Source organism: Agelaius phoeniceus, chromosome 1 (genome assembly GCF_051311805.1).
Source record: "Agelaius phoeniceus isolate bAgePho1 chromosome 1, bAgePho1.hap1, whole genome shotgun sequence".
Lineage (NCBI taxonomy): Eukaryota > Metazoa > Chordata > Aves > Passeriformes > Icteridae > Agelaius > Agelaius phoeniceus.
The window spans coordinates 88,401,739-88,415,360 of NC_135265.1; the positions used below are offsets into that span (position 1 = coordinate 88,401,739).

At 40.6% G+C, this 13,622-nt stretch overlaps 1 protein-coding gene across 7 annotated transcripts in view; it reads right to left on the minus strand.

The window, feature by feature from the left end:
* Window positions 1–13,622, minus strand: part of EPB41L4B (erythrocyte membrane protein band 4.1 like 4B) — a 194,022-nt gene that overhangs the window by 112,134 nt on the left and 68,266 nt on the right. For all 7 annotated transcript variants that reach the window (XM_077182841.1, XM_077182826.1, XM_077182821.1 and 4 more), the window contains exon 2: window positions 5,763–5,867. In XM_077182841.1, coding sequence (XP_077038956.1) covers window positions 5,763–5,867 — 105 coding nt within the window. The remainder of the gene's footprint in view (window positions 1–5,762; window positions 5,868–13,622) is intronic.

Consider the following 13,622-nt stretch of genomic DNA (forward strand, 5'->3'; position numbering starts at 1 on the left):
CAGCAGCCCCCTTCAGCTGACACCATTGTGCAGCTCCCATGCCAAGCTCTCTCTTGCCCTGGGAAGAAGGGCTGCCACCTTCCACAAGTCACACAGAGTGGGACAGAGCCGGCAATAAAGCGTGCAAGCAGAGCTGTCCAGCAGCAGGAGGGCAGATGGAGCTGTGATAAAGCTCCAGATTGTGATCTTGGGAAATACAAGGCCACAGATGCTAATTTCAGAGCCATGAGGGCACTGGTAGGCTTTAATGGACCTTTACCAGCCCTGAGACCCCCACATATTGTGTGGCATTCATGGAAGCCTGGCCTGTCCCAGTCTCAGTCAGCACAGAGCCATCTCAGGAGCATCCTGATAAATGATGTGGTTTAACTGCAGACCAGACAAACTAACCAAGAATAATAGAGAGATGTAAGGACATCCTTCAAGACCATTAGCCTATCCTAATTCATATCCATGTGATAACCAAATAATATTTTGCTTTACAGACTTGACAGAAGTAAAAGACAGAATTATATAAAAAAAAATATAAAAAACTTTCCTGGTCTAGTATATTTCTCATTAGATTTACTTTACAGACAATGAAAGCCGATACCACTCCAGATCAATTCTAGAAATTTACTTTTAATTTTGATGCCTATGTCCAAACATTCAAAAATATACTGAAGGGATTTGAACAAAAAGGCAACAAACCTGACTATATCAGTGGAAGACAACTGAGAAATCACTTCAGCTTATGCTCCAACTACACACAAAGACAAAAGAAACCAGCACAGACTGTTTGCTGTCCCAGAGAGAATTCTTTACACTCAGGAGAGAGGTGCAGAAGCATCACTGACAGACAGCACAACAACCACCTGCCCCGTACGCCTGCTTCTCAAGTCAGAAAAACGTCCTCCCAAAACAGCAGGTGCTACTGGAAGACTAAAGACTGGAATGTGTTAGTGTTTTGCAGTCTTTCACCAAGTGTTCACAAACCACTATACAGACTTGGACAGCAACAGATGGGAAGTGTTCCACATTCATCAGGTGTTCTGCATCGCTGTGGAGTCAGCCACACTGCCTGTGTCCAGTGACTGAACTGGCATTCCTATCATTGCCACGATTAGAACTGAAGCATCAAGTGCTTCAGGATATTCTACAGCTTTTGGGACCCTCCATCTGCGACTGGTATTTTTTGCTCTTGGTTACAATCCACAGACACACGTCCTGCAACCACCACAGTCTCAACGTGCTCATCATCCAGAGAACAAGAGAGATTCGGAGTAGGGGAAACTGAGTCACAGAGGAATGTCACAGCTTATTCATGGGGAAAATAGCACATTTCTAACAGTAGCAGAAAAGGAAACACTTAGCATTATCAAAATTTTTACCAGTCTCCCTTCTTTCCCACATCCAGTATATTGAAAAAAAGGCTTGTCCCTATTTTCTTCTGCTTCATGAACACTTGTTTAAGTATTAAGAAGTACAAAAGGAAAAAGACTCCCAGATATCACACTATGAGGTTAATTGACTGGTTTGAACTGCTCATTTTTCCCCATCCCTCACATCTGAAGAAATCATAACAGTAATATCAAAAGCAGCAGCTGAAAAACTCTATCAATTAGCCCTTAAAAGAAAATTCAGATAGATACACCAGAGGCAGTCATAATGAACCAAGGCCCTACAAGTCCCTGACCCAATACCTGAAACATCCAGGAATCTAAACATCTGCAGATTTCACTGATCTTGATGTGTAGAGGAAACAAAGGTACTGACATTATTTGTTGTCCAACTTGCTTCCTTCCTGCCCCCCAGCATTACTGAAATCCTTTTTCACGAGTCATACATGGTCCTGGATCTCAGAAAAACCTGGCCAGAAGGCAGCCTTTCATAGAGGTGAGAATCTCAGTGTCAGAATCAGTGCATCCTTACACACTGCTGCTGGTCAGGAGCACTCTGGGCAACACAGTTTTGGGCAATTTTTCCTTCTTGTTTTTTTTACTTGGAGCAATTGCTTTCATACAAGCCTATTTCGCTTCTACACAACCTTCTACATGTCCTCCTTCCATTGCCTTCTCCCCTCTTGCATCAAAACCCAATTTAGAAACTGGTCAATACTGAGAAGTTCAGAGGCAAACATGCTTTACCAGGACAATTCACTGCAGGTTGAATTGTCATTTTCCCAGGGAAGTACTCATTTTCCCAGGGAATACTGGTCCCTACCATAGCCATGGGCAGCACCTGCAGGAGGCACAGGGTGTCCTCACTCATCATTCTTGCTGTACACACAGTAAATCCAGTGCTTCCCAACGTGCCAGATACACTGCTGCAATCACACATCCTCCAAAGGGTTCAACTGGCTGCAGGGCACAGCTGGGAAAGGCTGTTCCATACAGACCTTCTTTAATCTAAGGGGTCTTTGTGACATTAGAGATCAGACATAAAGGACTTAAATGACTTAGAGGATCACTGAAAGAGACACATGTGAGAAAAAGGGCAATTTAATTCTTTTGCTTCCATCCATTCCCAGGGATGACAGCAGCTCATTTGCACAAACTAAAAAAAATAGAGATTTCAAAGACTTATCTTAAAAATCCTTCCCTTTCAATTTCTCTGCAATTGTTCTTGTGAACAGAAACAAAATTATGATGGAAGCAAGCAAATTCCAAGCTAACAAACATGGGCAATCCTTCAGTTATAAATTCTTGTAAAACACAGGAGGGGCTGGGAGGGTATCCATGTTTTGCCATCAAAAGACAGAAAATTGGAACAAAGAATGCAACTGTAGAAATGGGGATATCTAAATCTTGAGAGACCCTATAGAGTTCACAAGGAGCTGTTAACCACAGAAAGCCTTTTTTTTATTAGGATGATTTAGAAGAAGAGAAAGGACACTCCTGGATTGAAAATGAATAAATATCAGCTACCAATACTCAAAAACCCAAACCAACCATTGAAAACCTTGCATGCAACCAGGTCCTACAAAGATCAGTGAAATACTTCCTCATGGCAACCGAACCTCCATAGTATGGTCTCCCAAGATTTTACTATTGCTATTTCCAACCTCAGCTGAAGTTTTCAAGGCCTTCTGCTTTGCTAGAAAACACAGGCTGTAGTAAAAGTAACTGAAAACCCAATAAGCTTTGCATTTTCTCTAAACCACTGCAGAGACCTCCAACATCAGAGTGACACCCTTCAGTCACCCCAAGCACTCCATCTCTGTTGAAGTTCTGTAACAGCTAGAACAGGAAACTGTTTTCTTGTCTTAGAATATTTCTACTTCAAGAGTTCATAGCAAGTAACTCAAAATACAACAGTACACTAAGATTTGTTTTAGAATAAACTATTACATGATTATCTACATACTTCCATCCTTCTGATGGATATCTTCAAAGAGCACAAGATACAAACTAATGCAGAGTTCACTGAATAGTCATTACAGTATTTTCTGCATTACTGCTGACATCTTGCTTTTTACAGCTTTATGCTGGGGGTTTGTATTAAAAATAAGCTGTTCAAACAATTAAAGTTTTTTTCGCTCTCAAAGCAGATAAATTCTAATCATTATTTTGTTTTCTAAATCACAGCTATCAACACTGCTTGTCCCAAGTCTTTGGCAAAGTTACAGGACTGAAGGAAACAGTGAACTCAAGAGCTGCTGGCCTTGGAGCACACAGAAGCAATCTCCACTATTCAAAGACTATTTTGTGCTCTCTTACTTGTAATGGTGGCTTAAAGATGTTTAGCCCTTAACAATACATACTAAAGACAAAGGCTTAGAGCCTAAAAAGGGGTTTACACAATTTTAATCTCCCAGTCCCCCACTTGGCATTGTGTGTCTGGGCTGGCACTAAGCAGAAGCCCATGGAAGCTAGGCATTAATTGCTGTGCAAACAAAAAGAGCAGGTCACAGGTTCAAAACAGATGAAGGAAGGCTCTTAAAGCATGGAACCTTTTGGCACAGGGTGCTGGGCAAGATAAAAGCTTGTGCTTGAAGTTCTCTAAGCTCTACTCTCTGCCCTCTTGAGCCAGACCAAAAAACACAAGAGACAAGTAAGAGCTTTTGGCCTTGCACTTCAGGGAAGGTAAAAAACTTTTCCCTCAACACCCCTCCCAATTCAGGAAACCACAACCCTACCACCAAAGCCCTGCAACCAGAGTTGGCTTTTTTCAGACCCCCCAGCAGCTGTTCACAGCCCTCATCCCTCTTGCAGCTGTAGATGCATCATGTACTTCCCTCCTTAACACAGCAAAGAAATAGCAAACAACCAAAGCTGAAACACTTGCATGTATAGGCACATTTTGCCTTCAACACCAGTGAGAGAGCTACATGCAGAAGACATAGCTACTCACAACTGCAGCTTTCTTACCAGCCAAAAAAGCCCTTCAGTTTTGCAAACATACAAGAAAATGAGTCTTCCCAGTTTCCTCAGCCCAGCTTTTGGCTGATCTGCCTTCATTCTTGCTGAGAAAGGATATTTCACTCTCCCTTTCTGCTTCACTTCTTTCAAAACATGGAGCTCCTTGCTAGGTAACTATTCCTAGGTATCAAATTCCCAGTTGGATGATTTGACAATCAGTGACAATATAACGTGTTTTTCCCATTATAAGCAGGCTCTGCTCTATTAGCTGTGTCCTTATAATCAGATTCATCATAAAAGTAGACACAATTTATGTATTTAGAAATTTTATCAGGAGCACACACACACAGACACAACCACCTAAAAATCCCAAACCCATTATGGACATACTTCATTCAAAACACCAGTTTTCAATGATATTAATCTAAATTAATTTAGACATCAAGATAACGTTTAAATAGATTAATACTGCTTCTCCCCAAACCCACAGATTCTCTTCTTCCAGTATCAAGTCATTACAGTACCTGGATAGGTTTCCTGTTTGTTGTTTACAGTGACTGGTGAAACACAGATGATAATGCAGCTGCTTAAACCCTGATCCATCCTTTGACCCAAGCTCGTTAGAGAATAAAGCTGAGAATTCTGGGATGATAAACTTAGAACCTACCCTTCCCAGGATGTCAATATTGTAGCTACATTTTCCCATTATTTTATTATGTTATCCCAGAGAAGACATCTTCTGCTGCTTCATGGAAAAAACCACTTACGAACTGACCAGAGAGCACTAAAAGAAACACTTATTTTCCAAATATGCAAATTTTCTATCCATAGTGCAGGCTTTTGTCAAACTTCCTGCTCACACAAAGTAAGCAGACAAAGGAAAAGATTAAGTATCTGTAAATACAGTGTAATCACAATGCTGTAGTCTTTTACACCTATCCTATTAATATATCTATTCAGATCTGTAAATACTTTTTTTAGATAAATTTTAACCTGTAGATACTGGAGGTCCTTATATAAGGAAGAGAAGGAGAACTTTTAGCTAAAAGGTTTTGCTCTAGCAAATGAACCTAAACCCTCAAAGCAATACAATGTGTGCACAGAACAGCAGAGAGAGAAAATTTACAAGAAATCCTTGCTTGCAAAACATTTTGAATACCATGAGTCTACTAACCATCAAGCACATTTTTCTTTACCAAAATTCATTGTTGTTTTAACTTGTGTGCAGTCAATTCACACACATGTCACACAAGATGACTCAGGACTCATTCAGAGGATGTAGCTTTATGTGCAAGAACCGAACATGGCATCACTTGTTTCAGCCCCCAGTGCTGACATCTCTCCATGGAACTGCACCAGCAATAAAGTAACAGGCAACAGAAACTACCACAAAACATAAAAACCAACTTAAGTTATACTCACTGTAATTTGGGAAGCATCCATGAATTGCAGGCCAAAGTAATCCGTTTCTACAAGGTCCAAATGATACACAATCTGGTCAAACAACTCCTGTCCCTTTGCATGTTTCTGTAACAGAAAAGAAAACACTTTTTAAAAAAACTAGCCAGTGTGGATTTGTTTTGGTGTGTTGCTTTTCAAGTTCAAGCATGTGAGAAGAGATACACAGAGGAAAATAATATCAAAAGAGCAATTCTATTTATTCTGAATAATTGCATTGACATATCTTTTATTTTCCTCAGGAAGCAGAGAGTGAGATGCCATTCTTGTCTGCAACTATTCCAACAGCATCAGATTTCACTCTCAAAGCAAGCTTTCAAAGTTCATCATAATTAAAAACATACAAGAGAAAGGGAAGGGTTATGCCCTACTTAGTGTCCTAAGTCACAGAGCCATCATTTTGTACCCCAGGAAGTCAGATTCTCCAGGAAAAGCTTGATTAACATACACTGCCTGAAATCTGCTGGCTACCAACAGCAACTACAGTCATGCAGTGCCACACCACCACTGAAGCTGCAAAATAAATTCTGGACAGCCTGAACACTTGAAGAGCACTGTGAAGAAAATTAATGGGATTTGATAATATTTCATCTATGTTGCCAATTGCCATAATATTTACAGCCTTTAAATGAAGAAACAAGGGCCAAAAAAGCTGTAAATCTTACTTGGCATGCCATCTGAAACTGGCAGGCATGGAAATAAAAGTTAACAACTAAAACCCCAACTATGGCCTAAAGGTAAGGGTAGAAAACTTAGCAGATCTTAAAGGTAGGCTGCATTGGCCTGGGTACTTGTTTTGAGGTTAAGGCAAGAAGTCTTCAGCACTAGAAAACCAAAGTTTGCACATGACAGGTGGGCTGAAGAAAAAGGCAACAACAAACCAATTTTTCATGCAAATCCTGTTGAGTTACTTCGGGAAGAAAGTTTTCAAGTTCTTGAGCAAAATCATCCCTTGGCCATAAATACATGAGACAATCATAAATCTGAGTAAGAGACTGAAGCTACAGCTGTACTTCATACAGGGAAGTACTGACCAGGATCCACTTTTGTAACTGCTGTCCTCTTACAACTTTAAGAAGTTTTTTTTTCATTTTTTAAAACTAACATATTAGGAATTCCAATTTACCCCAAAATGAAGCAAAATTCACAGTTAAGCATTCAGTTCCTTTAGTTTGGTCTTCTGCACAAAGGCACTATCAATTATAACATGCAGAAGTCCTGTTCAGGGTTCTAGGCTGTATAAAATCAGTTTTCTTCAGCAACAAGCAAGATCACGAGTTACACCTCTGTTTTTCCAAGAAAGTCAAGCAAGCTCAAGTATAGGAAGCATATTTAATTTAAATTGTATTTTTTAGGGTTCTTTAACTAACAAAACAGAAGAACAGAAATTGAATTGTATCAAATTTCAAGAGCAGAATTAAAGCTCCATAAAAGTTTAACACCAACATTAAACTGTCATTGTAAGATACTGTTCCATTATTTTGAGGAGGGCAAGAGGCAGATAATAGACATTAGTAACCAAAGTTCAACGTTCCATTAAAGGCAGATGAGACTACAATGGCCTCTTAAAACAGTACATTGCTAAGAAGTGATCATCTTTACTTGTACTGTAATTGTTACAAACTGAATAAAAAGTATCTAGAACACATTTTCTCATATGGAGTAAAATCAGCACTTGTTAAGGGAAGCCAAGCCAAATCTCAACAAAATTAAAACACATCTTGCTTAAGTGAGGGAGGAGAAAACCCTCAAAAGCAATAAAGAGAAACGGCAGAACATGAAAAATTCAGAAGTAGGAAAAATGCACTTGATGCCCTACTCTGCCCATGGTTGCTTGCTTTATGGCATTAACTACCAGTATATGTTTATCTTCCACTGCCACACACCCAATAGAAACCAGAGAGAGCACACTCCACCTTCTGTACCCAAGCAGTAGTTAATGTTTAACATGTGTTACACGCAGAATAGCTCTGCACTGCACAGCTAGACCATAAAATGCAGTACTACATACACAGCTTACAGGAGATTGTAACATTTAACTTGTCACTAAATGAGCTTTCCCAGCAACTTGTACCCCTTAAATGATAAAGCTGCTGCAGCTAGCAAATTGCTGACCCAAAACTCTCTTTGAGATGTTGCACTACAGGGGGAGAGAAAAGCGACTGACTCCTTTCCTCTACTAACAGTAAAGGATTACCTGTTCTTTATTCTGCCTCATCACTGACTGACAATCCAGCAGGTCAGATTGTGGACTGATAAATAATTGTGCACTGAATGAAATGGGTGGAATAGTCAAAATGGAAGACTTTTTCCTTAGGCATTACATATACATGATAGTAGTCTCAAAAGCAAAAAAAAATTGATTTTCATCATCCTTTTCTTCTCCCTTCTAGACAAAACAGTAGCTAAAAGACATGTTTCCCCTTTCAAAATCTGGTACCACATAAAGACAATTAAATTACTGTGTACAGTAAAATGGTCATAGTAGATATAATAATCTGGAATTTAATAAATCACACTCTCTCTATGGACCTTTGACTTGTGCTTATTTTCTGAAGATACAGATAAAAACCCCCAACCATAAACTAAAAATATTTTGCAGTCATACCTTGCTAGACAGATGGTTCAGAAGTATCAGATGTAAATGGCCTGCATAACTTATATCTCACAAAATTAAGTACATGGCAACAAACAGTATGCATATACTAGTAAACAGAGTTGCTATTTTGTTGGTATGGAAGTTACTATAATTAGGAACAGTGATGTAAGAAAAGTTGCAGAACCTTGTGTTGACTTGGGTGTTTTTGTTTGTTTCTGCTGGGTTTTTTGTTTTGTTGGGTTTTTTTGTCTTTGCTTTCTGTTTTGGTAGGGTTTTCTTTTTGGTTTGGGAGTTTTTGTTTGGGTTTTTTTTTGTTTTGTTTTGAAACATCAATTAAAGCACTGCCAGTTTCCGGTGGAGTGTTCCTTGGAACTCAGGAGAACTTGTGTGAGCACCATGAAACCTCTCAGGCAAGCACTGGGAGGGTGGGCATGAAATGTTCAGCTTACAAACAAAACTACAGCTGCAACCTGAGGCATAACTGAATTAGCATGAGGCAGGCACTTGATGAAACACAAAAACTCAATTACACGTGCAGACTGGGAACCTCCCTGATAATGAGCAATCACTGAGAGAAAGGAGAAAAAAAAGTTTCTCTCATCAGTCGCCCCTGTTCCACCTAACAGTTATGAGAGTTTTGTCCACTGTTTCATTAAAGCCATTCTCAAACAAAACCCCATATCATCTTCCTTGGGATCATCAATCACACTCAGAGAGAATTCTTATGTTAAATCAGGACTCGCTGCAAATCCTACGAGGACTCCAATTGGGATGGGTATAAAGCACCTTGCACAACAACAGTGACAGCTGCATGGCCCACATTTCAAGTAGGCTACATTTTCTGCTGCCAGAGAGTTCCCAGTCTCAGGGAATCTATGGAAATTCCTGTCAGCTAAAACATGACAAAACAAAGATTAACTTCTCTAATTAGAAACTCTTCCAGACTTGACATGGAAATAGGCAAGAGATTTTAATGTGCTTCTGGGTAGACATGAAGGAAAGAGAACACTGATCAGCCAGGGACATTTTACACCAACTGGCCCTGTCTAAACAAGCTGATTATTGTTGATCTTAGCTATTCCAGAGCTCTTTGAAAGGTTTTTGCCAAAGGGCATGAAAAGTGGACATACATGCCAGAAAAGTCCCATTTTAGAGCAGATACAGTGCAAGGATGCTACTGATCACTCTCAGAGCACATACAAGCAGAGCTGGAGAGCTTCTGCCCACATTTTCCCCAAACCCAAGTGCAGTTACTTGGACCCAAGTGGAGAGGCTGAAATTCTTGAGTCATATTAGAGAGCTCAGACTACAGGGCTACAAACAAACAATTAATAGATTTCAGAAACAGTTGAAGCACTGCTTGGGAAAACAACCTGTCAAATAGGCCAAGAGGTACATGAAATAGTCTGCCAGCTGACAAAATGACAACCAAAATTAAGGAAAATAAGCTATCACCAAGAGAAAAGTCAAAGCCAATTAGCTTTCCAACCAAAGCCAATGCATCTCAAACTGAATAGTGAGTAGGAACAGCAATGGGTAGGTAGGGCAGGCTTAGTTTCTGTTTTGAAAGAAAGCACAAGATTATGGATTCTGCAATATGTTAAATACTTTTTCAGAGTGGGCTGCTGTGGTCTGGTGGTCAGTCACTCCAGGTCTGAGTTTCTAGTAAATTCTAAAAGGCACCTTTGTAGCTAGCAAGTCTCACCTCCGCAGGCCTGATACTGCCCTGCTCTGATGGCACCAGCATTTCCTCTCCTTGGCACCTCCTGAAAACAGCAGTAGCTCAATATGTTCTGCTCCGTCCTCTTACACCTGTTAGTGTTAACCTGAACTGTTACTAACTCCATTTTCAAACCTAAAGCTCATTTTCAAACTCAAGGCTTTAGCTTAGCAGTGAGAATTCGCTTTGCCTTTTAGCAGTCACTGGCAGTGCTGTCTCCAAGTGTCTCAGACAGGCTAAATGTGCATAAAAGCCATCTGTGCTCCTAATTAGCCTTGACTCCTGGTGCTCAGTTATCATCTGTCCTTTAACTTGCTTTCTTCTGGATAGTCAAGCCCTCAGTTGCTCAAACACACTCAGCTGTACTGAAAGCCAGCAGTAGTTCCATATTTTAAACACAAAAATGCAACTGTTCTACATTCTTATAAATCCAGGGTATCCAACAGCTTCAGCCAAGTACATGTTGGAGGCCATGGCTGGGCTTGCAAAAGCTGCCCTGAAAACCATGTGATCCATCCCAGTAGTGCTGCTGCAGGCAGTATTGTCAGAGTCAGCCACTTGGGCTCAAATTCCATTGTGCAAGCTGCCATCCAGAGAGGACACACTACAAACCAGCCATGACCTGGGTGCCTGTCCTACCCTCCTCTGGTGGCCTAATGGTGGCCTTTCACATTTGGAAGAGTGGGGAAAGAGTTGCATTTTTTGTGCTTGAAATCATGCAAATACTACTTCGTTTTCCTAAAATCAGTGCTAACTGAAGAAAAGCAAGTTATTTACTAGCACATCATACTTCTATGAGGCTGGCTAACTTGCTCAAGCTGCAATGAAGATGTCAGGTTATTTTCTTACCAATCAACCATTGACTTAAATGTTCAGTTCTGGCTACAAGCTCACTTGAAAATGTGACACTGTTCAAATAACCATTAAGCCTCTCACCCTGTCATGGCAATAACACCAGTACTGCTTCAGAGCCTGCTACTGCATGCAAATGATGTTTAAATGTAGTACAGACTACAGAAACAAGCAGCTTTGCAGAACGTGCCCAGAAGAAAATGCAAGTGATGACGCATGTGAACTTTTTATCTGAAGGAGAACAAAATTCATTTTAGTTCCTTTGAGAAATTAGCTGAAAACAAGAGTCAAAATCCCCTTAACTTCCCCCTGCATAAAAAACTAAAACCAGCAAAAAATGCCAAATGCATACACACACCATCAAGCTCTCATCCCTTCATCAGCAGACAAAAACATCCCATTAATGGTATTTACTTATTATAACCTTGAAAGAACAAACATTTTGCTCCCAGTCATTTCTGTCAGGGCCCCAAGCTAAAAAATTGCTATTTCCTGAGCAGAAGCAGCTTAGAAGCAAAGTTAAAGAACCCCTTGAAAAATGACAAAAACACCAAAGCAAAAAGAACCCCAAATTCCCAGAAATAATAAACCAAACCAACAAACCAAGCTGCTTCCTTCAAATTACTCTCTAAGCCTATGATAAAAGTCTCAAAAGCTATCACTGTCACAAGTCACATCCCATCAAGGGGATGGAGGGAACCTCAGATAAGCACACAACCACTTCAGAATATTCTCTCTGTGGGCAGATTGGCCAACAGTGCAAGCCAGCTGGGTTCCTGCAACCAAGATGCCAATGAGAATTTGCAGACAGTCATTAAGAAAAAAAAAAAATCCCCTAACAGTGGGTATAGTAAATCCCACTATTGCTGCACAGCAGCATTTCTTAACAGCAGCCACGCTTTCATCTCTCCACCAGCTGCTGACAAGAAGAATCAGCATTCACTGGAGGAGAAGCCTGAACAAGGACAAATAAATAGACCACCACATTTCATATGTACCAAGTCCCTACATAAACCCAAATGGCACTGGGCTTCTAGTCAGATCACAGTACATTTACCATGCTAGTGTGACACTGGAAAAGTCTCTTGCACTGGCTTATGCTTTCTTCCTGTTATGTAAGAGCAGTCACTTGTCAATAAAAAAAAAAAAATTAAAAATGGCCCAACAAAAAAAAAGTAACAATAAAAACAAATAAAGCAAACGAAACCAAGAAACCCAAACTACTAAGAACTAAGGGTGGGGAAGGATAATATGCTATTTTCAAGCTTTGCAATAGGAGGAAAGAAAAGATTTTTCATTATTCATAAAGTACAAACTCATTAGGATGAATCAAAGATTGAATTGGCAGCACAGCATTATAGAGAATATACAGACAAGAGAGCAGAGAGAGAATTACTTCAGATGCAAACAATCTCCAAGGAGTCCAAAGCCATGCCAGGAATCACTCACTGGAGAGATTCCTACATACAGTAACACAAACATAAAGCAGATCCAGGAAAGTCAGGTGAGATTTGAAGGGAGAGTACAGGGTTTCCTTTGCCACTTCACACATCCCTGCTTCCAGTCACTTCCTCCCCCACCTCTCAATCACATTCTGTCTCTTCCTCAACTGGACAAGCGAACCAAACTTATAAAATGATCTGAACAATGCTAACTTTTCTGAAAGCTGGTTGTGCACAGTTGTTTTTGGAATAGGCACTTTCACTAGCTGAATTTTACAGTACAGCCCTTCAAAAACTGATTATAGTAGCATATCCAGAGGCTCAGAAGCCTGTTTTGCTGCTGAAAAAAGGAGCAAGAAACTACCATGTCTCAAGACCTACATTACCTGGAAGGGATGATTTCACCACTTGCTTGGTTTTTTTACAGAGAAGATGAATGGGGCTGCCCCAGGCTGGGCACAGCTGGTTTCAGTCATCTCCTCAGCAGACCCACCGACCACTGGAGGGGGAGGGTACAGAAGTCAGGAGTGAAGGACTGGATTTGAGGTAGGGAAAAGAGTCAGCTTTGTCTTGACCCACGAGCCTTTTAATTTCCATTGTTCCTCTGTATCTTCTGCCCCCATCCTGCAGACTGAATGAGGGGCTGGGGAGGAGCCTGGCTGATGGCTAAGGCTAACCCACTGCAGTGGGCAAACCCTTATGCAGGCCAATTTCACATTTCCATCACTCATCTAAAGGGCATGCTGCCTTTGAAAAGCCTTTAATCTCTCCAAAAGTCACATGAAGGGCAGGCAGGTACTGCCATGGTGGGTGCTCTATACGTGCAATTACTACTGTCAACATTACTACCAGCAGTGACATTTTTATTTTATTAGACTCAGAGGAGGGTGAGGTTCTGCTCATTGTCCCTATCACCTACATGTACTACTGGCAACACAGACCTCTTCCCAAGAGAAAAGCACTGTCAGCACTTCTAAATGGGATCCTCAGGCAGCAGATAAAAGCAACCATCAGCCACAGAACGAAGCAGTAAAAAAAAAAAATCCTTACTTGCAACTTTATGTTCTGGAAGTCAGTCTGGACTCCTGTTATTTCAGGAACAGACAGGTTACCCCATTACATTTATACATTCAGAGGCACAATTTAAAAAAGGGTTACTTGTATGTAAAGAAGATTCTTTTTCACCCCTAGAATGCCAGCTCCCCCTCCTG